The sequence below is a fragment of the Triticum urartu genome, chromosome 1A (genome assembly GCF_056163025.1).
Source record: "Triticum urartu cultivar PI428250 chromosome 1A, HENAU_Tu73, whole genome shotgun sequence".
In the NCBI taxonomy this organism is placed as follows: Eukaryota; Viridiplantae; Streptophyta; class Magnoliopsida; order Poales; family Poaceae; genus Triticum; species Triticum urartu.
In genome coordinates, this window is record NC_141873.1 from 502978428 (window position 1) to 503005314 (window position 26887).

At 41.4% G+C, this 26887-nt stretch overlaps 1 protein-coding gene and 1 long non-coding RNA gene across 2 annotated transcripts; both read left to right on the top strand.

Annotated features, from left to right (window-relative positions):
- The first annotated feature begins 1635 nt into the window (after window positions 1-1635).
- LOC125536716 (protein transport protein Sec61 subunit gamma) lies at window positions 1636-2627 on the top strand. The gene is made up of 2 exons (XM_087538890.1): window positions 1636-1798; window positions 2512-2627. Exons 1-2 carry the CDS (start codon window positions 1705-1707, stop codon window positions 2625-2627), a joined length of 210 nt encoding a protein of 69 aa, XP_087395016.1. The 5' UTR covers window positions 1636-1704.
- A 15520-nt stretch (window positions 2628-18147) lies between these two features.
- LOC147991973 (uncharacterized) lies at window positions 18148-25780 on the top strand. Its single transcript, XR_015607510.1, has 3 exons — window positions 18148-19350; window positions 19437-19499; window positions 20461-25780. It is a non-coding gene; the product is annotated as an uncharacterized LOC147991973 (long non-coding RNA).
- The last annotated feature ends 1107 nt before the right edge of the window (window positions 25781-26887 follow it).

Sequence of the window (26887 nt, forward strand, 5' to 3'; positions counted from 1 at the left end):
TTTTCATGAGAGGTGGATCAAAACTTTTTACACCCAAACATTTGGTCAATTGTGCATTAAACATGGCCTAGTATTTTATAAAATTGATTTGGTCCATTTTTGCAACAATTATTTGGTAGTTCCTTCACAAAAAAACCTCCTTTTAGGCACTCGAAAAATGGAAAATGGTTTTTTCGTCCAACGAAAATGAAAACTTACTTAGGCAACATTGTTTGCCATTCCAATATGCACCCTTGTGCATAATATGAGATCATTTGAACAAACTATGCCATGAATGTGGCCATAAGATTGATCATTTGGCTTGAAAGCCATTGATCTCCACACGTGATAGCTCGTTTCTGAGAACACTTTTTTAAAATAATTGCCATATTACAAGTTTGTTATTTTTCCTAGGAGCTTGGCCACATATGATGACACAATGCGAAGGTTTCCCAATTTTTTAATTTTTTTGAATTTTTTATGCCCGTTTCAAAATGCGGTCAAAACGGCGGGAATGACCGTTCCTAGCTAGTGGTTGAATCTTGGAATTTTGTTGGTGTTTCTGTGATTAAATAGATACTTATGTACCTAGAAATGATTTTTGGAAAAAATAAATAGCAAACTATGAGGCAGCTGCAGTTCAAATTTGACCCGCTTCCAGCTGAATCGGCGGAAATTTGTCTTTTTCACGAGAGGTGGATCAAAACTTCTGACACCCAACCATTTGGTCAATTGTGCATTAAATATGTCCTAGTATTTTACAAAATTGACTTGGTACAATTTTGCAACTAATATATGGTAGGCCCTTCACAAAAAAATCTCTTTTCGGGCACTCGAAAAATGGAAAATGAATTTTTCGTCCAAAGAAAATGAAAAGTTCCTTAAGCAACATTGTTTGTCATTCCAATATGCACCCTTGTGCACAATATGAGATCATTTGAACAAACTATGCCATGAATGTGGCCATAAGAGTGATCATTTGGCTTGAAAGCCATTGATCTCCACACGTGATAGCTCGTTTCTGAGAACACTTTTTTTATAATAATTGCCGTATTACAAGTTTGTTATTTTTCCTAGGAACTTGGCCACATATGATGACACAACGCGAAGGTTTTGCATTTTTTTTGATTTTTTTGAATTTTTTATGCCTGTTTCAAAATGACACATTTCTTGGACCAATCAGAAGGCAGAACCTCCCTTCCCACGGATCACCCCCCTAAGCCGATCTGAGCCGTCCACACCATACAGATCCAACGTCTCCTAAACGCACGCTGGCCAACCAAACCCTAGCATCGTGCAGCACACTCCCCTCCCTCTCCCTCCCTCCGACCCATGCGGCGCCTCCTCCCTCTCCCCGACCCAGACCTCCCTCTCCGCCGTCCCAACTCCTACCCCGCCGCCGGCCTCCCCCCAAGCGCCGCTGCTCTTGACCTGCAACGACCAACGACGACAGCCCCCCGTCGCTGCCCCCTCCTTCCCCATCCCGCCGTGGCGAGGAGATCCATTCCCACCGCCGCCGTTGCCCCCGCCCCTTCTCCCCGATTCAGACCACATCCTCCCACCATAGCTCACCGCCGGGCCTCCTCCTCCCCTCCTCGCAGATCCAGAGCACAAATCCAAACAGCACACCATTCGCCTGTTGGCTTCCCCCCTCCCTTCCCCTCACGCGCGCGACCTCGTCGTCGTCGTCGGCTCGGAGATCTCGCCTTCCCGCCGGCAGCAGCCATGGACGCCGTCGACTCCGTGGTGGACCCCCTCCGCGAGTTCGCCAAGGACAGCGTCCGCCTCGTCAAGCGCTGCCACAAGCCCGACCGCAAGGGTAAGGACCGCCACAAGCTCGCCCGCTCTCCTCGTTTCGGATCCGGTTTGTTTCCGTCCAGATCTGACGCTGATTTGGCGCGCAGAGTTCACTAAGGTGGCGGCACGGACGGCGATCGGGTTCGTCGTCATGGGGTTCGTCGGCTTCTTCGTCAAGCTCATCTTCATCCCCATCAACAACATCATCGTCAGCTCCGGCTAGGTGCGAACGCGTCTCCTCCGATCCCGTCTCCCTCTTGCTTGCACGGTTTAGTTAGACTTGGTTCCTGTTGTCTCGTGCTGTGATCTGTTGGATCTGCGGTGTGCGCGCCTGCCCCCAGGGATTTTGCGGCTGCAGGCCTGCGAAATTGAGTTCCGTTGACATTTGGCTTTTGAATATGTTGGGTTTTAGCACATCTTCTTAGGAAATTCCTGCTCTGAGCAATATTTAGTATATAAGTTAGGTTTTAGTAGATCCTGCTAATTTCCTAGTTTGTTAGGAGAATTGGGATGAATTCAGGGTAGTCAGCTGTGGGGAACTGGGGGTTGACTCTTGACTTTTAAGTTCGTTTTAGTGTAATTTATCTGACAAGTGCGACCAGACAAATTGACATTCTGAATGGATTGTTTGTCACAAGTAATAAGTTGTTTTTACTTTATGAGTAATGTTTTGATTTGATAGTACTATCCTGAAATTTCCTCTTTCGCCAGATCTGACGCTGATTGGGCGCGCAGAGTTCACCAAGGTGGCGGCGCGGACGATGATCGGGTTCGTCGTCATGGGGTTCGTCGGCTTCTTCGTCAAGCTCATCTTCATCCCCATCAACAACATCATCGTCGGCTCCGGCTAGGTGCGAACGTGTCTCCTCCGATCCCGTCTCCCTCTTGTTTGCACGGTTTAGTTAGACTTGGGTCCTGTTGTCTCAAGATGTGATCTGTTGGATCTGCGGTGTGCGCGCACAGTCCTGCGATCTGACCAATATTTAGTAAGCTAGATTTTAGTAGATCCTTTTTTCCTCCAAATAGACCTGCCAATTTCTACCTTGTTAGGAGAATTCAGATGAGTCAAGGGTAATCAGCTGTGGGGAACTGGGGTCATGCGTAAGTCATTTCCGCTAGTTGCCTCCGCAGGACGAATTGGGGGCATAGGCTGGTTCCTCACCACACAATTTGGGAAAAGAGGAGCTTTTGCAATGTTTCGCTGTTTTTGCACATACCACCAGTTCGCCCAAGTTGGTGTCGATTCAGTGCATCTAAATTGGCACCTACTGAGTAGACAGGTTACATACCAATGTTTGTCCATGGTTCGTGCTATGTGTCGATGTATTCTTCATTCTTTAATGCACCTGTGTTCACACATGGCCAGCTTTATGTATTCACAATATAAAGTTGATCTATACACGCATGGCAAGCTTTTGTAAAATAAGAAAATAGGTAGGAGTCAAAATATTGTAGGACACGTGTTATGCAGTGTTGATCTATACTTTAATGCACCTGTGTTCACGCATGGCCAGCTTTATGTAGCAGTGTCGCGTGTGACCTCAAAAAGGCTTTGAAAATCCTGATTGAAAATGAAGATGGTACTACTGATTCTCAGACCAGGAACATTGTGTTTCCTGAGCTCTTCCAATCCATTTCTTAGAATCCATGCTGGTGGTGTCTTCTACAATATGTGCATTATTCTATTTACCATGTTAGCTATGGCCGACCAGTCTGTTCTATCTGTTTCATGTGGTCGTCCGATATGTGTGGTGCCAACTGCCATTTCTTTGCTAGCTGATGTCAATAGTCTTTTGGTTCATACAGCTTAGTGCCTCATATATGAATGCTCTTTCTGGGTTTTTCAATTTCTCTTCCCCCTATCTTTTGCTGACTACACTGATTATATGCCTGTTCTACACCAATGTTGTTTTCTTATGCTGGTCCTATGTCATGGGTGTTAATATCTACTACCTATTTACTGCTTGTTGTGCAAAATCTTTTGGTTATTGTAAATCATTCCCTGCTGTATAAAGTTTGGTTTTAGTCTGTTGCATTTTGTTGGTTCCTATCTTGTCAATGTATACAACAATATGCTTTCTTGGTGGCCATTTGTGCTTCACATTTTTTGGGTATGCTACTTCTCTAATGAGTGGGTGCATCTCTTCTTTGTTTTATCATTCTATATTGTTTTCCTAACCTTTTTGGTATTCTGCTTTCTCCTTGCAGATGGCAAGCACCATTTTGTTGGTTCCTGTCTTGCTAATGTCTACAGCAATGTGTGCGTCCTCTGTCTCATCTGCGGCATTACCGTAGGGCAACTCATAATGGGCCTATCAAGCATACTGACCTTGTGATGATAGATAAAGAGGTTGATTTCAGTGCCATTCTGATAAATATATTTTTAGCCCTATGAATTGAAAAATGAGTGCTTCTTGGTTGTTTCTATTGTTGGTCCAGAAGATTCTTGGTGCTTTTAGTGCAGTACTATACTATGCTCCTTGGCACTTCTTGCTGGGTTAACTAAATGGTTTAGTCCTGCGCTTCATAGAAGCAGTTTTAACTAAATGTAATGAACTAATTAAGTGCCTTCTTTTATTGTTGGCTAATCCTTTGGTTTTATCGCATGCTACATTCTACTCTCTCCATTCCTAAATATAAGTCTTTCTAGACATTTCAAATGGGCTACAACATACGGATGTATATGATGATATGCTACCACTCTAATAAGTCCAAGCACTATAAACCCTATGAACTTAATAATGATACTCTGCATGCTATGAGTAAAGTGCTCTATTTTCTTGCGTCACATTGTATGAATGAGTATATCATCTTAACTATCTGGGGACAAAAATCATTGTATTAGCTGAATTTGTGTTATCTTTCTAAAGAACTTGTCCTTTTTTTTGAATGTTCTGTTCATAATATATTGGCTCCAGTGTTTTGATTCTTCTCTTCTGATTCATGTAACAGGGCGACGGCCGAAGGCATGATGATAGTTCTATTGATGTCCTAGTGTAGCGAAGGTAGCCTAGTCGACTATGGTCGCGTAGTTAGTCATGCATACAGTTTCATCTGACTGGAGCAGGAGCCCAGTTTGTGCTGATTGTCAATTCTCATTGTGATTGTCCCTATATCTGTGTGACTGATTGTATTTGCATCTGTGTTGTAACTGTGTCATGACAGAAGGAGCCCAGTATATGTGTATGACTGTGATTGATTCTCGCTGTTGTTATTTGAAATATTACTTGTGTTTTCTGTCTGTTCTTATTTAAACATGGTTATTTATTTCTGTCAAATTGTCAAATTGTAATCTGAATAATATGATGCTACCAAAAGGGTCCCACTTTAATAGAACCTGACAACTGGGACCCATCTGACTAGTGGACCCTTCTTTTGGGAAAAAAGAAAAACTAAATTCGTTTAGACAAAAAGGCCACAACCCAACAATAAAAAGGCTGCAATATTGGACTTGGCCCATGAACCCAACCAAAAATTGACAGATAGAAAAAACACAAATAGGCTGAATTGTTGGGCTAGGCCCATGTAGAAAATCGAACTGGACCAGGCTGAATCTTGTGCCACGTCAGATTGCCATGCTGGATGCCTACGTGGCCTGGGGAGGTTGCTAGTGACCAAAACGCCACAGTGGACTTATTTTCGTCATAAACGTTTGCGACCATTCCAGAAGAAAGGTCACTATAGTCAGTTTACGACGCCCAGCTTTTGACCTTATGTTTTTGGTCACAAAAAAGTCATAAATGGAAATTTGTGACCATTCAGTGACCAATAGTGGTGGTCATAAGTTGACATATTTCTTGTAGTGTACTGCCGAGGGGCGGTACTACTGCCTGGCCGCCTAGCGCGGTACTACCGCACGGTGAAAGCGGTAGTACCGTGGAGGTGCGGATGTAATTTTTTACATCCGCTCCTACTACCGCACCCGGGCGGCACTAGCGGGTGGGCAGCGGTAGTACGGCTCCAGGGGAGCGGTACTACCGTGAGCACCAGCTGTACTACCGCGCGCCTGCGCGGTACTACCGTGGATGCCCACGGTACTACCGTTGCTCCTGGAGCGGTACTACCGCAACCACATAAGTAGCCAGACATCTGAGGCAGAAAAACGTAGGAAGCTCCAAGGAAGAAAGGAGGGGATACAAGGAGACGTGTACGTGATGATTCCACCCAAACCTTTCCAACGCGGACCCCCTCTTAATAGTACGGCTTTCCTACGACTCAAATCCACCAAAAGGAAACGTAGAAAAGACGCCGTCTTCGTCAGTCTTCGAGGGGCATCCAAACGTCTTGTGCCTAGCAGAGAAGAGTCTGGAAAGCTCATGGCACACGATTAGTCCGCAAATGCATTGTCATCAATCACCAAAACACTTAGGGATAAATATGACCTTACACCGTTCTTCTCCGCAATTTTTACGTAGGCGCTACTCCTTGGTACAGATATATCCTTGATACCATTACCGGAGGGAATTTCTTGGGTAGCCATATTTTTTATTCTTATAATGCTATGATAGATTTGGAGCATGTAATGCAAAGACTTTAAATTATTGAAAATAAAGTTGCTACCGTGGAGTTAATTGAAAATTTGGATAAAAAGATCCACAACCAAATTACCCAATATGGATCTAAAGTAGGAGTCACTTTGAAAAATATTAAGGAGAAGGAACCCATAGTTAATGAAAGAATAAATCAGGATTGCACTAGAATCGATAAACTTGAGGGTATCATTACCAACTTGGGAACCGCTTTTTCTTCCGTAAAAAATACTCCAAGTCCTCCAACTAAAATTTCCAAGCTTATGTATGTTCCTAAAAATAAGGGTGAATCCTCTAGCAAGGAAACTGCGGATCTCAAATCTATAAGTATTCATCCCAATCTTTTTGCTATCATTAAGGAACCATTTGCTACAAATGAATTTTTCGATTTTGTGCCTAGAAGTTTGATAATTAATAAAAAGAAAGAAACTCCTAAGGGTGATAGATGTCTCATTAAAGAAATGCCAACCAAAGATGGCAATACCTAGATCTATCATTGCTATTATGCCTAGATAGGGGCGTTAAACGATAGCGCTTGTTGGGAGGCAACCCAATTTTATTTTTAGTTTTTGCTTTTTGCTTCTGTTTAGAAATAAATCTTTGATCTAGCCTCTGGTTAGATTTGTTTTTATGTTTTAACTAGTGTTTGTGCCAAGTTAAACCTATAGGATCTTCTTGGATGATAGTTATTTGATCTTGCTGAAAATTCCAGAACCTTTCTATTCACGCAAATAATTGTTAAAAATCACCAGAACGTGATAAAATATTGATTCCGATTGCTGCTGATCAATAAACAAATTTTATAGGTCGTCCAATTTTGGCTGAATTTTTGGAGTTCCAGAAGTTTGTGTTAGTTACAGATTACTACAGACTGTTCTGTTTTTGACAGATTCTGTTTTTCGTGTGTTGTTTGCTTATTTTGATAAATCTATGGCTAGTAAAATAGTTTATAAACCATAGAGAAGTTGGAATTGCATTACCTTGAAGTGGTGTTTTGTTTTCTTTCGCTAACGGAGCTCACGAGATTTTCTGCTAAGTTTTGTGTTGTGAAGTTTTCAAGTTTTGGGTAAAAGATTTGATGGATTATGGAACAAGGAGTGGCAAGAGCCTAAGCTTGGGGATGCCCATAGCACCCCAAGATAATCTAAGGACACCAAAAAGCCAAAGCTTGGGGAATGCCCCGGAAGGCATCCCCTCTTTCGTCTACTTCCATCGGTAACTTTACTTGGAGCTATATTTTTATTCACCACATGATAAGTGTTTTGCTTGGAGTGTCTTGTTTTATTTGAGTCTTTATTTGTAGTTTACCACAATCATCTTTGTTGTACACACCTTTTGAGAGAAACACACATGATTCGGAATTTATTAGAATACGTTATGCGCTTCACTTATATCTTTTCAGCTATATAGTTTTTGCTCTAGTGCTTCACTTATATCTTTTAGAGCACGGTGGTGGATTTGTTTTATAGAAACTATTATTCTCTCATGCTTCACTTATATTATTTTGAGAGTCTTAAACAGCATGGTAATTTGCTTGAATTGGGAAATTAATCCTAATATGCTAAGTATTTGAGACTAGTAAAAAACTTTCTTATGAGTGTGCTGAATACTAAGAGAAGTTTGATGATTGATGATTGTTTTGAGATATGGAAGTAGTGATATTAAAGTTGTGCTAGTTGAGTAGTTGTGAAATTGAGAAATACTTGTGTTGAAGTTTGCAAGTCCCGTAGCATGCACGTATGGTAAACATTATGTAACAAATTTGAAACATGAGGTGTTCTTTGATTGTCTTCCTTATGAGTGGCGGTCGGGGACGAGCGATGGTCTTTTCCTACCAATCTATCCCCCTAGGAGCATGCGTGTAGTGCTTGGTTTTTGATGACTTGTAGATTTTTGCAATAAGTATATGAGTTCTTTATGACTAATGTTGAGTCCATGGATTATACGCACTCTTATCCTTCCATCATTGCTAGCCTCTTCGGTACTGTGCATTGCCCTTTCTCACATTGAGAGTTGGTGCAAACTTCGCCGGTGCATCCAAACCCCGTGATATGATACACTCTTTCACACATAAACCTCCTTATATCTTCCTCAAAACAGCCACCATATCTACCTATTATGGCATTTCCATAGCCATTCTGAGACATATTGCCATGCAACTTTCCACCGTTCCATTTATCATGACACGTTCATCATTGTCATATTGCTTTGCATAATCATGTAGTTGACATCGTATTTGTGGCAAAGCCACCGTTCATAAATTTCATACATGTCACTCTTGATTCATTACTATCCCGGCATACCACCGGAGGCATTCATATAGAGTCATACATTGTTCTAGTATCAAGTTGTAATCATTGAGTTGTAAATAAATAGAAGTGTGATGATCATCATTCATAGAGTATTGTCCCCTAAAAAAAGAGAAAGGCCAAAAAAGGAAGGCCCAAAAAAAGAAAATAAAAAGGGACAATGCTACTATCCTTTTTTCTCCACACTTGTGCTTCAAAGTAGCACCATGATTTTCATGATAGAGAGTCTCTTGTTTTGTCACTTTCATATACTAGAGGAATTTTTCATTATAGAACTTGGCTTGTATATTCCAACAATGGGCCTCCTCAAATGCCCCAGGTCTTCATGAGCAAGCAAGTTAGATGCACACCCACTTAGTTTCTGTTGTTGAGCTTTCATGCATTTATAGCTCTAGTGCATCCGTTGCATGGCAATCCCTACTCCTTGCATTAACATCAATCGATGGGCATTGATAACCCACAAGTATAGGGGATCGCAACAGTTTTCAAGGGTAGAGTATTCAACCCAAATTTATTGATTCGACACAAGGGGAGCCAAAGAATATTCTCAATTATTAGCAGTTGAGTTGTCAATTCAACCACACCTAGATAACTTAGTATCTGCAACAAAGTAGTATGGAAGTAACGGTAACGAAAGCAAAAGTAATATTTTTGGGTTTTGTAGTGATTGTAACAGTAGCAACGGAAAAGTAAATAAGCAAAGAACAATATGTGAAAAGCTCGTAGGCATTGGATCAGTGATAGAGAATTATGCCGGATGCGGTTCATCATGTAACAATCATAACATAGGGTGACACAGAACTAGCTCCAATTCATCAATGTAATGTAGGCATGTATTCTGAATATAGTCATACGTGCTTATGGAAAAGAACTTGCATGACATCTTTTGTCCTACCCTCCCGTGGCAGCAGGGTCCTAGCGGAAACTAAGGGATATTAAGCCTCCTTTTAATAGAGTACCGGACCAAAGCATTAACACATAGTGATGAACTCCTCAAACTATGGTCATCAGCGGGAGTGGTCCCGATTATTGTCACTTCGGGGTTGCCGGATCATAACACATAGTAGGTGACTATAGACTTGCAAGATGGGATCAAGAACACACATATATTCATGAAAACATAATAGGTTCAGATCTGAAATCATGGCACTCGGGCCCTAGTGACAAGCATTAAGCATAGCAAAGTCATAGCAACATCAATCTCAGAACATAGTGGATACTGGGGATCAAAACCTAACAAAACTAACTCGATTACTTGATAGATCTCATCCAACCCATCACCGTCCAGCAAGCCTACGATGGAATTACTCACGCACGGCGATGAGCATCATGAAATTGGTGATGGAGGATGGTTGATGATGACGACGGCGACGAATCCCCCTCTCCAGAGCCCCGAACGGACTCCAGATCGGCCCTCCCGAGAGGTTTTAGGGCTTGACGGCGGCTCCGTATCGTAAAACGTGATGATTTCTTCTCCTTTATTTTTTTTCTCCCCGAAAGCAAATATATAGAGTTGGAGTTGGCGTCGGAGGAGCTCCAGGGGGCCCACGAGGCAGGGGGCGCCCCCCACCCTCGTGGACAGGGTGTGGCCCCCTGATGTGGATTCTTCTTCCAGTATTTTTAATATTTTCAAAAAATACATTCTGTGGAGTTTCAGATCATTCCGAGAACTTTTGTTTCTGCACATAACTAACACCATGGCAATTCTGCTGAAAACAGCGTCAGTCCGGGTTAGTTCCATTCAAATCATGCAAGTTAGTGTCCAAAACAAGGGCAAAAGTGTTTGGAAAAGTAGATACGACGGAGACGTATCAACTCCCTCAAGCTTAAACCTTTGCTTGTCCTCAAGCAATTCAGTTGATAAACTGAAAGTGATAGAGAAAAACTTTTACAAACTCTGTTTGCTCCTGTTGTTGTAAATATGTAAAGCCAGCATTCAAGTTTTTAGCAAAGATTATAACTAACCATATTCACAATAACACTTAGGTCTCATGTTTACTCATGTCAATGGCATAATCAACTACCGAGCAATAATAATAAATCTCGGATGACAACACTTTCTCAAAACAATCATAATATGATATAATAAGATGGTATCTCGCTAGCCCTTTCTGAGACCGCAAAACATAAATGCAGAGCACCTTTAAAGATCAAGGACTGACTAAATATTGTAATTCATGGTAAAAGAGATCCAGTCATAGTCATACCCAATATAAATTAATAGTAATGGATGCAAATGACAGCAGCGCTCTCCAGCTAGTGCTTTTTAATAAGAGGGTGATGACTCAATATGAAAGTAAATAGACAGGCCCTTCGCAGAGGGAAGCAGGGATTTGTAGAGGTGCCAGAGCTCGATTTTGAAATAGAGATAAGTAATATTTTGAGCGGCATACTTTCATTGTCAACATAACAACCAAGAGATGGCGATATCTTCCATGCTACACACATTATAGGCGGTTCCCAAACAGAATGGTAAAGTTTATACTCCCCTCCACCAACAAGCATCAATCCATGGCTTGCTCGAAACAACGAGTGCCTCCAACTAGCAACAGTCCCAGGGGGAGTTTTGTTTGCAATTATTTTGATTTAGTTTGCATAAAGTATGGGACTGGGCATCCTGGTGACCAGCCATTTTCTCGTGAGTGAGGAGCGGAGTCCACTCCTCTTGAGAATAACCCGCCTAAGATACGGACAGCCCTAGTTGATATATGAGCTATTCGAGCATACAAACAGAATTTCATTTGAAGGTATAGAGTTTGGCACATACAAATTTACTTGGAACGACAGGTAGATACCGCATATAGGAAGGTATAGTGGACTCATATGGAATAACTTTGGGGTTTAAGGAATTGGATGCACAAGCAGTATTCCCGCTTAGTACAAGTGAAGGCTAGCAAAAGACTGGGAAACGACCAACTAAAGAGCGACAACAGTCATGAACATGCATTAAAATTAATAAACATTGAGTACAAGCATGAGTAGGATATAATCCACCATGAACATAAATATCGTGAAGGCTATGTTGATTGGTTTCAGTTACATGTATGAACATGTGCCAAATCGAGTCACTTAAATCATTCAAAAGAGGATACCACCCCACTATACCACATCACAACTATTTTAATAGCATGTTGGCACACAAGGTAAACCATTATAACTCATAGCTAATCAAGCATGGCACGAGCAACTATAATATCTAATTGTCATTGCAAACATGTTTATTTATAATAGGCTGAATCAGAAACGATGAACTAATCATATTTACAAAACAAGAGAGGTCGAGTTCATACCAGCTTCTCTTATCTCAATCAGTCCATCATATATCGTCATAATTGCCTTTCACTTGCACGACCGAACGATGTGAATAATAAGAGTGCACGTGCATTGGACTAAGCTGGAATCTGCGAGCATTCAATAAACAGGAGAAAACAAGGTAATATGGGCTCTTGGTTAAATCAACAATTATGCATATAAGAGCCACTTCAACAATTTCATTATGGTCTTCTCCTATCGACCCCCAAAGAAAAGAAAAGAAAAAAACTATTTACACGGGAAAGCTCCCAACAAGCAAAAATAAGAACGGGAAATATTTTTGGGTTTTTTTTAATTATTACTACTACGAGAAAGGAAGGTAAACTAACTAAAATCTATTACTAATTTTTTTGGATTTTCTTAAGGTTTATCAAACACACAAGAAGAAAGCAGGAAAAAAGAAAATAAACTAGTATGGATATTACAATGAAAAAGTATGAGCACCGACATCTAGCAATGAGTGTGTGTGAACATAAATGTAATGTCGGTGGGAAATACGTACTCCCCAAGCTTAGGCTTTTGGCCTAAGTTGGTTTATTGCCACGGATGGCCTGGCGGATATCCATAGTTGTAGTCGGGGTCGTACTGAGATGAAGAAGACTCCGATTGCCACCGGTTGGCAATCATCTCCGAATCCCGCTGGTAATTAGACTGTTGTGGAGGTTCAAATTGTGGTTCCGGCTCCGTGGCTGATGTAGGTTCCGGTAGGCGTGAATGGCCCCCAGCGGAATGAGATGCGGTCCTGCAGATAAATCAAACAAGGAAAGAGCAGGCAAGGTAATAGTCTCAGGGTGATGTTTATCAAAGAATAATTTGTATTTAAGCGCCTCTTCCCTATTCTTAACAATAAAGTCATGCGCTACCATACTCTTATAATCTAAATAAGCAGTGGTCAGCAATTTTTCTTCTTTTTCATAGTGCCTAATAGGTATGTTATAATGTGCAGCAAGGCGTGAAGCGTAAATACCTCCAAAAATGGGGCCCTTTGTACGGTTCAAACTTAACCGTTTAGCAATAATACCGCCCATACTAACAGTGTTATCGCAGAATAAACCATGGAACACAATGATAATATCAGGAAAACTAAGGTTTCCACAGTTTCTATGACCAATTAAGCAACGACTAGCAAAAATGGCAAAGTAGCATAAAACAGGAAAATGTATGCTAGTGATTCTTGCATCGGAAACCTTACTAGTTTCCCCTACAGTAATAGTATCAATAAACCCGTCCACATCTTTACGATGTGGTTCCTCTAAACTACCCTCAAAGGATATTTTGCAAACCTTGCAAAATTCATTTAGTGGCATCTTCTTAACCACATCATATAAATGAAACTCTATTGAAGGAGGTGATTCCTTAGGATAATAGTAGAATTTTTGCACGAAAGTATTGGTGAGTAAGAGATACTATTCGCGTTGGTCGCGGAGGAAGTCGGTGAGGCCTGCATTCTCAGCCAATTCATAAAAATCATCATAAATCCCGCCTGCTCTCAAGAAATCATTGGAAGGCCATTCACACGGCCGAACCTCCGCGGTGCGAGGCAAATTATATTTGGGCCTCTCAGCTTCTTCACTTTGCTTTTCCTTCGAGCTTCGGCTCGATGAGCCCCTCAAAGATCTATTCATCATTTTCTGAAAATTTCTGAAATTTTAGTAACTTCAAATAAAAGTGAACCAAGCTCAACAAAATTGATAGCAACTACTCCTACAAGTGCCTAGAGCCTATATCAAGCATTAGAACTACTTGGAACCATATAAATTTGACATGCAAGCTCAAGAACATGGTCACCTAGGCAACATAAATTTGCAATGAATAAAGTACTAGAACAAAAACTAATTGGGCCAATGGAGGAGTCACATACCAAGGAACGATCCCCTAAAGCAGTTTTGTGAGAGGTGTGGTACGTCTCCGTCGTATCTATAATTTTTTATTGTTCCATGCCAATATTATTCAACTTTCATATATTATTTGGCAACTTTTTATACTATTTTTGGGACTAACATATTGATCCAGTGCCTAGTGCCAGTTCCTGTTTGTTGCATGTTTTATGTTTCGCAGAATATCCATATCAAACGGAATCCAAACGGGATAAAAACGGACGGAGCTTATTTTTGGAATATTTGGAAAATCTGGGAGAAAGATCAACGCGAAACGGTATCTGAGGTGGCCACGAGGCAGGGGGGCGCCCCTGCCCCCCCCCCCCCCCCCGGGCGCGCCCCTGACCCTCGTGGGCCACCCGTAAGGCGGTTGATGCCCTTCTTCGGCTTCAAGAAAGCTATTTTTTGGTAAAAAAATCACGGTGAAGGTTTCAATCCAATCGGAGTTACCGATCTTCATATATACCCAAAACGGTGAAAGGGCACCAGAACAGAACGCAGAAACAGAGAGAAACAGAGAGACAAATCCAATCTCGGAGGGGCTCTCGCCCCTCCCATGCCATGGAGGCCAAGGACCAGAGGGGAAACCCTTCTTCCATCTAGGGGGGAGGTCAAGGAAGAAGAAGACGAAGGGTCCCCCTCTCCCCTTCTCTTCCGTTGGCGCCGGAACACTGCCGTGGCCATCATCATCATCACCGTGATCTACACCAACACCTCCGCCATCTTCACCAACATCTCCATCACCTTCCCCCCTCTATCTATAGCGGTCCACTCTCCCGCAACCCGTTGTACCCTCTACTTGAACATGGTGCTTTATGCTTCATATTATTATCCAATGATGTGTTGCCATCCTATGATGTCTGAGTAGATTATAGTTGTCCTATCGATGGTTGATGAATTGCTATGATTGATTTAATTTGCTTGTGGTTATGTTGCTGTCCTTTGGTGCCCATCATATGAGCGCGCGCGTGGATCACACCATAGGGTTAGTTGTATGTTGATAGGACTATGTATTGGAGGGCAAGAGTGACAGAAGCTTCAATCTAGCATAGAAATTGATGCATACGGGATTGAAGGGGGATCAATATATCTTAATGCTATGGTTGGGTTTTACCTTAATGAACGTTAGTAGTTGCGGATGCTTGCTAATAGTTCCAATCATAAGTGCATAGAATCCCAAGTAAGGGATGACATGCTAGCAGTGGCCTCTCCCATATAAAACTTGCTATCGGTCTAGTAAAGTAGTCAATTGCTTAAGGGACAATTTCGCAACTCCTACCACCACTTTTCCACACTCGCTATATTTACTTTATTACTTCTTTACTTACAACAGCCCCTAGCTTTTATTTACGTGCTCTTTACTTTCTTGCAAACCTATCCCAAAACACCTACAAACTACTTCTAGTTTCATACTGGTTCTAGGTAAAGCAAACGTCAAGTGTGCGTAGAGTTGTATCGGTGGTCGATAGAACTTGAGGGAATATTTGTTCTACCTTTAGCTCCTCGTTGGGCTCGACACTCTTACTTATCAAAAACTGTTGCGATCCCCTATACTTGTGGGTTATCAAGACCTTTTTCTGGCGCCGTTGCTGGGTAGCAATAGCGTGGGGTGAATATTCTCGTGTGTGCTTATTTGCTTTATCACTAAGTAATTTTTATTTGTTGTTTTTAGTTGTTCTTTATCTTTAGTTATGGATATGGAACACGAAATACCAAAAAAATTAGGTGTACTTGCTACTCATGGAGATGAGTAACCTCCTAAAACCCTCGATGCTCGTTATGTGATAGATATTTCGTACTACTTTGATAATCCTGAGAAAACCCCATTCAATTTGGTAATGGGAGTAATGTTGGATCAACGTGAATACTTTAGGGATTATCGCTTGACACAAAAAGGGAAACTATTATGGGATCAAATTTATATGTTGCAGTGGTATGCTAGACAACTATGCTTGAGATATGATTATACTTGTTGCTCTAGGATGAAGGCTCCACACCTTCCATTTTCATGCAAATTTAATGATAATAAAACCTTAGCTTCTTATGCTAATGGTATCTATGATTTACTATGATGTGGAACAAATAAAAAAATGTGTTGCTTTTATGGGTGCTTATGAAATTGAATCTATGTTTAAAGAGTTTGAAGATTTTGATGATTCGGTTTATAGACCTGAAAATTTAGCTATCCTTAAATATTGTTATGAGAATTATGAATACAATTACGATATTAATGCACTTATTGAGAAAGTCTCCCCTGTCCAAGAAGAGACTAATATTTTGCAGGAGTCTATGGAAGAAGAAATTACTGAGACTGTGAGCTCATTGGATGAAAAAGATGAGGAGGAGAGCGAAGAACAAAAGGAGGAAGAGCGGATCAGCTACCCGTGCCCACCTTCTAATGAGAGTAACTCTTCAACTCATACATTATTTAATTCCCCTTCGTGCTTACCGAAGGATGATTGCTATGATGATTGTTATGATCCCGTTGATTTTCTTGAAATATCCCTTTTTGATGATGCTTACTATGCTTGTGGCCAAAATGCCAATATGAATTATGCTTATGGAGATGAACTTGCTATAGTTCCTTATGTTAAACATGAAATTGTTGCTATTGCACCCACACATGATAGTCCTATTATCCTTTTGAATTCTCCAAACTACACTATATCGGAGAAGTTTGCTTTTATTAAGGATTATATTAATGGGTTGCCTTTTACCGTTGCACATGATGATTTTGATGAATATAATATGCATGTGCTTGCTGCTCCTACTTGCAATTATTATGAGAGAGGAACTATATCTCCACCTCTCTATGTTTCCCACATGAGAAAATTGCAAGAAACTGTTTATACTATGCATTGGCCTTTACTATGTGTGCATGAATTGTTATTTTATGACATGCCGATGCATAGGAAGAGAGTTAGACTTTGTTGTTGCATGATATATGTTGCCTTGTGCTCATTACTAAATTACAAATCATTGTTAATTAAAATTGGCTTTGATATACCTTGGGATCCAGGTGGATCCATTACTTGAGCACTATATGCCTAGCTTAATGACTTTAAAGAAAGCACTGCCAGGGAGACAACCCGAAAGTTTTAGAGAGTCATTTATTTCTGTTGAGTGCTTTCATCTAGTTTAAAAACAACAAAAATAAAGAGGAGAGCCCAAAACTTTTTCAAAAAGGAAAGTCAAAGTGAGAAAGACCAGCATTGTTGAAGTGGGAGAGCTCCTTGAACTTTGTTCATGCTCACGGAAACTTTGTGAATCTTGATTACAGAAACTTTTCAACAAAAATAATTATCCCCTTGTACAATTCCATTGTATTATAAAAATAATGTGCCAAGGTTTGCCTTTAGGATGTTTACAATGCTTATTGGTTTGTGCGGTGCAGGACAGAAACTTTTGCTGTAGTGCACGATTTTACATTTTTTTACTGGAACGTCAAATGGTTCTGATTCTTTTTGCACTGTCTTGATGTACAAATTGTTTATGTTTCCTAATTTTGACAGAATTTTTCAATTATCATAAGTATGGTGAATGTTCAGATTGTTACAGACTGTTCTATTTTTGACAGATTCTGTTTTTGATGCATAGTTTGCTTGTTTTGATGAAACTATCAATTTATATCAGTGGATTAAGCCATGAAAAAGTTATATTACAGTAGACACAATGCAAAAGTAAAATATGAATTGGTTTGCAACAGTACTTAGAGTGGTGATTTGCTTTATTTATAATACCTAAATAGTTCATCCCCACTATGTTATTTTTCTTGACATGCAGCCTATCCACATCAGCAATACTGCCACATCAACATTTCATTAGAGGCTTACAAGCGGGACCCGTCACAATAGAAAGCACCCACGTTTGCTTCAGTTACTGCCGGTAGGACCCATAAGGCTACTCCCAATGCATGGGTGCTTAGATGAGGTGCTAAGCACATTAAATAGCTTAGCAACTATACTCCCCAATGCATAGGTGTTTAGTTTTTGGTTGCTAAGCTTACTTTATTTAATGATTTAGCAACTAAAGCTCTTCACGTATTGGTGGGTTTTTTTTTAAATGTTTTGCCTAGGTTCACGCGCTTAGCATTGTTTCTTCTTGGGTCACAACACTCATCTCTCTCCTCTTAAATAATATGCCACATCAGATTTTTTTTTACCTACGTGAAAGGCTTAGCACCTGTACAAGGTGAAGCATTAGGAGGGGCCTAAAAGCGGCTGCGCACCGATGCATCTTTCCGTCCTCATCTGCCTCCGTTACCGCTTGGCTAGCGAATAGAACAGTCGTCTCTCCACCCCTTGCGTTGGCTCCACGTCACTCCAACCCTTGCGTTGGCTCCACGTTACTTCACCTCCTTGGCTTCTCATCTCCAAGAACACAGCAGGAACGCATCGGCCAGATTATGGCAGCCTGTTCCCCTTCCACTTCCACTCCTTTTCCCAACAAATTAGGCCTCCGCTGCTTCACCTTTTTGGTTCGCCTATCAAATCTGGCACCGATGCTAGCCGCCGCCTCCCGCACCCAGCAGTCCACACCAAATCGATCACCACCCATCAACGAGACGAGCGGCACAAGCAGACGAGGAGACAGACTTGATGTTGTTGCCGGCGTGATCCTCCTGCCGTTGAACGCGGCGTGCCTCGTCGGCAAGCATGCAGTGCCGGTTGCAGAGCTGCAGCCGTTGAGCGAAGAGGAAGGGGTCCCGCTAATGCTAGATGTCGTCCGCCTCTTGGGAACGCCGTGGGGGAAGGGTGCTGTCCGTCGCCGCGGACCATGCCGAGGAGCACCGTCGGAGATCAGGAGGGACAACTTCAGTTCAGGCTCTTTCTCCCTCACCTTCTTTCTTTGGTTCCCACCTTTTTCAGTGTGTGACTGCGTGTGTTTGACCATGTGTAGATATTCAAGTAACAGTAGGCTGCCATATACGATTTGGGATGACTTGTATCTATATATTCTTTTCCCTATTTGATATTTTAATATGACCTTCTCGTAGTTGCGTTCAGACTATTGGATCCGTGAGGCATCAACAACAGCGTTGAATATGAAGATGTATGTATCTTTTATTTACTGAATTATTCTGCACATAATCCTGACAACTGATCAGACCACTTCAAGATGTTTTGGGCATACCACCATACATTGCGATTTGTCCATTTAGATGCTTATCCTCCAGCTCTGTCAGTACTCTTTGGCTCATTGAAGAAGTAACATGAAACCCATTATATCCGCCAAGTAAAGCACGCACACTACCTTTACAATTTGACAGTTTGGGTATGTTAATCATGAATGAATCAGGCCTACATATTTTTTATGATGATTTTGAACAGATTGTGGACCAGCAGGTACACCACATCTAGATGAATGTTGATGCGCAAGAAGCACTAAAACTATCCATATGTTTATGCTAACTTAAATTCCAACAGACATTCAAGGAGGCACACTTGAACAACAATGGGAAGATAGATCCTGATGAATGGAAAGTGTTCAGAAGTAAAAAAAAATCTAATCTCGCTGAAGAACATGACTCCCTCATACCCAGAATAAGTACATCTATGTTTTCAGTTTTCGTAAACAATGCTTGAGAACATGACTCTTAGTCTTAACTGACATCTCACTATGTTGTGATGCAGGGTCACAATTATGTCATTCACTCTCAACCTGCGATACAAAATTATTGGTATATGCAATTTACGGTAAGAATTATTCACTGATATTCAGAGAGCAAAATGTTCAGAAATATGAATTAGCTAAGCACCTAAAATTTGATTTGACATGCACCTCTTGGCGCTTGAATTTATGTTTATTTTTGTTTGCTCCTCAGGTCCATGCATGACAGTCAATTTGTCCTAATCAACCTCTGTTTGTTGAATTAAAAATAAACCTAACGTTCTTATGCTTAAATAGATAGAAGTGCTTCTGCTTAGAAGAAGAAAATCGCCACTTTGTGCAACATGGATACATTATTCGTGTTTATTTCTCTACACATAGGCTTCCAAATTACTTATATGCAGGATCCGCATGGGCTTGTGTAAACAGCTACATGAAGTTCAGGCTTATGTAAACAACGACATCAAGTTCAGTTTACTTTCATCAATTCTCCATTTCCTAGGTTGTGTTTATTTTTGTACATACTTATTGGGGGATTTCCTCAAAAGCTAATATATATGCATGCCTGTTGGCAACCTATGATATTTTTATGTGGATTATGCTAAAATCAAATATCACTGCCACGTTGAATATGAAGAAGTCATATCTGAATGTCATAGGTTTTTCTCAAAAGCTAATATATATATGCATGCATGTTGGCATCCTATGACATTTTTATATGGCCTATGCTAAAATCCTACGCCACTCCTGCCTTTTCTCTCCCTCACAGCTACTCGCATTAGTACACAAGGTCCCATATCTAATTTTATGTTTGACAAAGTTATCATATGCACGTTCTGTTAGTCTCAATACTTATTTAGAGAGCACAAGCACCCATATCTGAATTAATTTTTTGCACTGAGTTATTATATACAAATTCTGTTAGGCTGCATACTTATTTAGAGAGCATGTCAAAATGATTCTGATTGCTTCTTCTGTTACATGTTACATACTTACATTCGACAACTGTGATACCATATATGTCTTGGATGACAAACTTATTTTCAGATTTGGTCAGAGCCCACCCGCTGCAAGTGTCGGATGATTTGCTGATGGCAAGGATCTAGGACGATTCGGTGGTCCTTGCTGCATAGTATTGTTGCTGCTCCCATTAATATACAAGTATCTGACGAGAAAATTTCCTGCGGGTGGCTCAAACGGGGCTGCTGGCACCCTATACATGCATACAACAGTCACGCCCTGCCCTCCCTATTTGATCATTCGGCTGGGTAAATTTTGTTTCATCCTTTGTTTAGCTTTTAAGTTCAAGCGACCTAATTTACCATTTTTATAGTATCAGCATGTATGAGTTGATTGGCTTAGTTTACTTTGTTTCTCCTACGGATAGGACAACATTAATGGTTTTAAGCATGCTACCAGTTGCCTGGTACTTCGTGAGAGACCTATGTGATATTATTCTTTCATGGAACCTCATTTGAACTACGTCTATTCAGGTTGATACTCAATTGATCTTACATAATGTTCCGCAGCAACACGCGGAGAATCATCTAGTTATACTAACGGATTTTACCGAGTTTTCTGTTGAAGTTTTATGTGGATGAAGTGTTCGATGATCGAGAAGGTTTCGATGTGAGAAGAAGGAAGAGAGGCAAGAGCTCAAGCTTGGGGATGCCCGAAGCACCCCAAGTAAATATTCAAGGAGACTCAAGCGTCTAAGCTTGGGGATGCCCCGGAAGACATCCCTTCTTTCTTCAACAAGTATCGGTATGTTTTCAGATTCGTTTCGTTCATGTGATATGTGCAAATCTTGGAGCGTCTTTTGCATTTAGTTTTCATTTTTCTTTTATGCACCATGCTGGTATGAGATAGCCCTTGGTTAATTTATAGAATGCTCATTGCACTTCACTTATATCTTTTGAGTATGGCTTTATAGAATGCTTCATGTGCTTCACTTATATCATTTGAAGCTTGGATTGTCTGTTTCTCTTTACATAGACAACCGTCATTTGTAGAATGCTCTTTTGCTTCACTTATATTTGTTAGAGCGTGGGCATATCTTTTATAGAAAGAATTAAACTCTCTTGCTTCACTTATATCTATTTAGAAAGATGACAGGAACTGGCCATTCACATGGTTAGTCATAAAATCCTACATAAACTTGTAGATCGCTGAATATGATATGTTTGATTCCTTACAATAGTTTTGTGATATAAAGGTGGTGATATTAGAGTCGTGCTAGTTGATTAATTGTGAAATTAAGAAATACTTGTGTTGAGATTTGCAAGTCCCGTAGCATGCACGTATGGTGAACCGTTATGTAACGAAGTCGGAGCATGAGGTGTTTTTCATTGCTTTCCTTATGAGTGGCGGTCGGGACGAGTGATGGTCTTTTTCTACCAATCTATCCCCCTAGGGGCATGCGTAGTAGTACTTTGCTTCGAGGGCTAATAAACTTTTTCAATAAGTATATGAGTTCTTTATAACTAATGTGAGTCCATGGATTATACGCACTCTCACCCTTCCATCATTGCTAGCCTCTTCGGTACCGTACATTGCCCTTTCTCACCTCGAGAGTTGGTGCAAACTTCGCCGGTGCATCCAAACCCCGTGATACGATACGTTCTATCACACATAAGCCTCGTTATATCTTCCTCAAAACAGCCACCATACCTACCTATCATGGCATTTCCATAGCCATTCCGAGATATATTGCCATGCAACTTCCATCATCATCATATACATGACTTGAGCATTTATTGTCATATTGCTTTGCATGATCGTAAGATAGCTAGCATGATGTTTTCATGGCTTGTCTATTTTTTGATGTCATTGCTACGCTAGATCGTTGCACATCCTGGTACACCGCCGGAGGCATTCATATAGAGTCATATCTTTGTTCTAGTATCGAGTTGTAAGTAAATAAAAGTGTGATGATCATCATTATTAAAACATTGTCCCATGTGAGGTTATCAAAATAAAAGAGGCCAAAGAAGTCCAAATAAAAAAAGAGGCCAAAGAAGCCCATCAAAAAATAGAAAAAAAATGAGAGAAAAAGACAGAAGTGGCAATGTTACTATCCTTTTACCACACTTGTGCTTCAAAGTAGCACCATGTTCTTCATATAGAGTCTCTTGAGTTATCACTTTCATATACTAGTGGGAATTTTCATTATAGAACTTGGCTTGTATATTTCGATGATGGGCTTCCTCAAATGCCCGAGGTCTTCATGAGCAAGCAAGTTGGATGCACACCCACTTAGTTTCCAGTTTGAGCTTTCATACACTTATAGCTCTAGTGCATCCGTTGCATGGCAATCCCTACTCCTCACATTGACATCAATTGATGGACATCTCCATAGCCCGTTGATTAGCCGCGTCGATGTGAGACTCTCTCCTTCTTTGTCTTCTCCACATAAACCCCATCATCATATGCTATTCCACCTATAGTGCTATATCCATGGCTTACGCTCATGTATTGCGTGAGGGTTGAAAAAGCTGAAGCGCGTTAAAAAGTATGAACCAATTGCTTGGCTTGTCATTGGGGTTGTGCATGATGTGAATGCTTTGTGTGGTGAAGTGAAGGAAATATGCCCTACAGGCAATAATAAAGTTATTATTTATTTCCTTATATCATGATAAATGTTTATTATTCATGCTATAATTGTATTAACTGGAAACATAATACTTGTGTGAATACATAGACAAACAGAGTGTCACTAGTATGCCTCTATTTGACTAGCTCGTTGATCAAAGATGGTTATGTTTGCTAGCCATAGACATGGGTTGTCATTTGATTAACGGTATCACATCATTAGGAGAATGATGTGATTGACTTGACCCATTCTGTTAGCTTAGCACTCGATCGTTTAGTATGTTGCTATTGCTTTCTTCATGACTTATACATGTTCCTATGACTATGAGATTATGCAACTCCCGTTTACCGGAGGAACACTTTGTGTGTTACCAAACGTCACAACATAACTGGGTGATTATAAAGGTGCTTTACAGGTGTCTCCGAAGGTACTTGTTGGGTTGGCGTATTTCGAGATTAGGATTTGTCACTCCGATTGTCGGAGAGGTATCTCTGGGCCCTCTCGGTAATGCACATCATTTAAGCCTTGCAAACATTGCAACTAATGAGTTAGTTGCGGGATGATGTATTACAGAACGAGTAAAGGGACTTGCCGGTAACAAGATTGAACTAAGTATTGAGATACCGACAATCGAATCTCGGACAAAGGGAACAACGTATGTTGTTATGCGGTCTGACCGGTAAAGATCTTCGTAGAATATGTGGGAGCCAATATGAGCATCCAGGTTCCGCTATTGGTTATTGACCGGAGACGTGTCTCGGTCATGTCTACATAGTTCTTGAACCCATAGGGTCCGCACGCTTAAAATTTCGATGATGGTTATATTATGAGTTTATGATTTTTGATGTACCGAAGATTGTTCGAAGTCCCGGATGTGATCACGGACATGACGAGGAGTCTCAAAATGGTCGAGACATGAAGATTGATATATTGGAAGCCTATATTTAGATATCGGAAGTGTTCCGGGTGAAATCGGGATTTTACCGGAGTACTGAGGAGTTACCGGAACCCCCCAGGGGCTTAATGGGCCATAGTGGGCCTTTGTGGATAAGAGGAGAGGCGGCCAGGGCAGGGCCGCGCACCCCTCCCCCTAATTCGAATAGGACAAGGAGAGGGGGCGGCGCCCCCCCTTTCCTTCCTCTCTCCCTCCTCTTTCCCCCTCCACTCCTAGTCCAACAAGGAAAAGGGAGGGAGTCCTACTCCCGATGGGAGTAGGACTCCTCCTGGCGCGCCTCCTCCTGGCCGGCATCACCTCCCCCCTTGCTCCTTTATATACGGGGGCAGGGGGCACCCTAGAGAGACAACAATTGATCGTTTGATTTTTTAGCCGTGTGCGGTGCCCCCTCCACCATAGTCCACCTCGATGATAGTGTAGCGATGCTTAGGCGAAGCGCTGAGTCGGTAGAACATCATCATCGTCACCACGCCGTTGTGCTGATGAAACTCTCCCTCAACACTCGGCTGGATCGGAGTTCGAGGGGCGTCATCGGGCTGAACGTGTGCTGAACTCGGAGGTGCCGTGTGTTCGGTACTTGATCGGTCGGATCGTGAAGACGTACGACTACATCAACCGCGTTGTGCTAACTCTTCCGCTTTTTGTCTACGAGGGTACGTAGACAACACTCTCCCCTCTCATTGCTATGCATCACCATAATCTTGCATGTGTGTAGGGAATTTTTTGAAATTACTACGTTCCCCAACATGAAGATGGAGCATAGCCAGACTATATGATTTTGTAGGGATGAGCTTTCTTTGGCTATGTTATTTTGATAAGACATAGTTGCTTGGTTGGTATGCTTGAAATATTATTGTTTTTATGTCAAATGATAGACTATTACTTTGAATCACTCGTGTCTTAATATTCATGCCATGATTAGACATATGATCAAGGTTATGCTAGGTAGCACTCCACATCAAAAATTATCTTTTTTACCATTTACCTACTCGAGGACGAGCAGGAATTAAGCTTGGGGATGCTGATATGTCTCCTTCGTATCTATAATTTTTTATTGTTCCATGCCAATATTATTCAACTTTCATATACTTTTTTGCAACTTTTTATACTATTTTTGGGACTAACATATTGATCCAGTGCCCAATGCCAGTTTCTGTTTGTTGCATGTTTTATGTTTCGCAGAATATCCATATCAAACGGAATCCAAACGGGATAAAAACAGACGGAGCTTATTTTTGGAATATTTGGAAAGTCTAGGAGAAAGATCAACGCGAAACGGTGTCCGAGGTGGCCACGAGGCAGGGGGGCGCCCCTGCCCCCTGGGCGCGCCCCTGACCCTCGTGGGCCACCCATAAGGCGGTTGATGCCCTTCTTCGGCCACAAGAAAGCTAATTTTTGGTAAAAAATCACTGTGAAGGTTTCAATCCAATCGGAGTTAAGGATCTCCATATATACCCAAAACGGTGAAAGGGCACCAGAACAGAACGTAGAAACAGAGAGAAACAGAGAGACAGATCCAATCTCGGAGGGGCTCTCGCCCCTCCCATGCCATGGAGGCCAAGGACCAGAGGGAAAACCCTTCTCCCATCTAGGGAGGAGGTCATGGAAGAAGAAGACGAAGGGGCCCCCTCTCCCCTTCTCTTCCGGTGGCGCCGGAACGCTGTCGTGGCCATCATCATCATCACCGCGATCTACACCAACACCTCCACCATCTTCACCAACATCTCCATCACCTTCCCCCCTCTATCTACAGCAGTCCACTCTCCCGCAACCCGTTGTACCATCTACTTGAACATGGTGCTTTATGCTTCATATTATTATCCAATGATGTGTTGCCATCCTATGATGTTTGAGTAGATTTTTGTTGTCCTATCGGTGGTTGATGAATTGCTATGATTGATTTAATTTGCTTATGGTTATGTTGTTGTTCTTTGGTGCCCATCATATAAGCGCACGCGTGGATCACACCATAGGGTTAGTTGTATGTTGATAGGACTATGTATTGGAGGGCAAGAGTGACAGAAGCTTCAACCTAGCATAGAAATTGATGCATACGGGATTGAAGGGGATCAATATATCTTAATGCTATGGTTGGGTTTTACCTTAATGAACATTAGTAGTTGCGGATGCTTGCTAATAGTTCCAATCATAAGTGCATAGAATTCCAAGTAAGGGATGACATGCTAGCAGTGGCCTCTCCCACATAAAACTTGCTATCGGTCTAGTAAAGTAGTCAATTGCTTAAGGGACAATTTCGCAACTTCTACCACCACTTTTCCACACTCGCTATATTTACTTTATTGCTTCTTTACTTACAACAGCCCCTAGCTTTTATTTACGTGATCTTTACTTTCTTGCAAACCTATCCCAAAACACCTATAAACTACTTCTAGTTTCATACTTGTTTTAGGTAAAGCGAACGTAAAGCCTACGTAGAGTTGTATCGGTGGTCGATAGAACTTGAGGAAATATTTGTTCTACCTTTAGCTCCTCGTTGAGTTCGACACTCTTACTTATCGAAAACTGTTGCGATCCCCTATACTTGTGGGTTATCAAGGTGCTTTGAGCAAGGAGATCGAAAATCGCAGCAAAATGAGCTAGAACCCGTGCTTGAGCTGGATGGTGATTTTTTTTGGGAGGAAGAAGAAGTGTGTGTGTGTGCAGGAATAAGTGGAGGGGAGCCACCATGGGCCCATGAGGCAGGGGGCGCGCCCTGGACCCTCGTGGCCATGTGCTTGCTCCCCAGCTGTGTTTTTAGTGCCAGATATTCTCAAATATTGCAGAAAAATCATATTTCAATTTCAGGGCATTTGGAGAACTTTTATTTTCGGGGTATTTTTATATTGCACGGATAATTCAGAAAACAGAAAGAAAAATATTATTTTTACTTTATTTTAACTAAATAATAGAAAATAAAAGGATGGTAC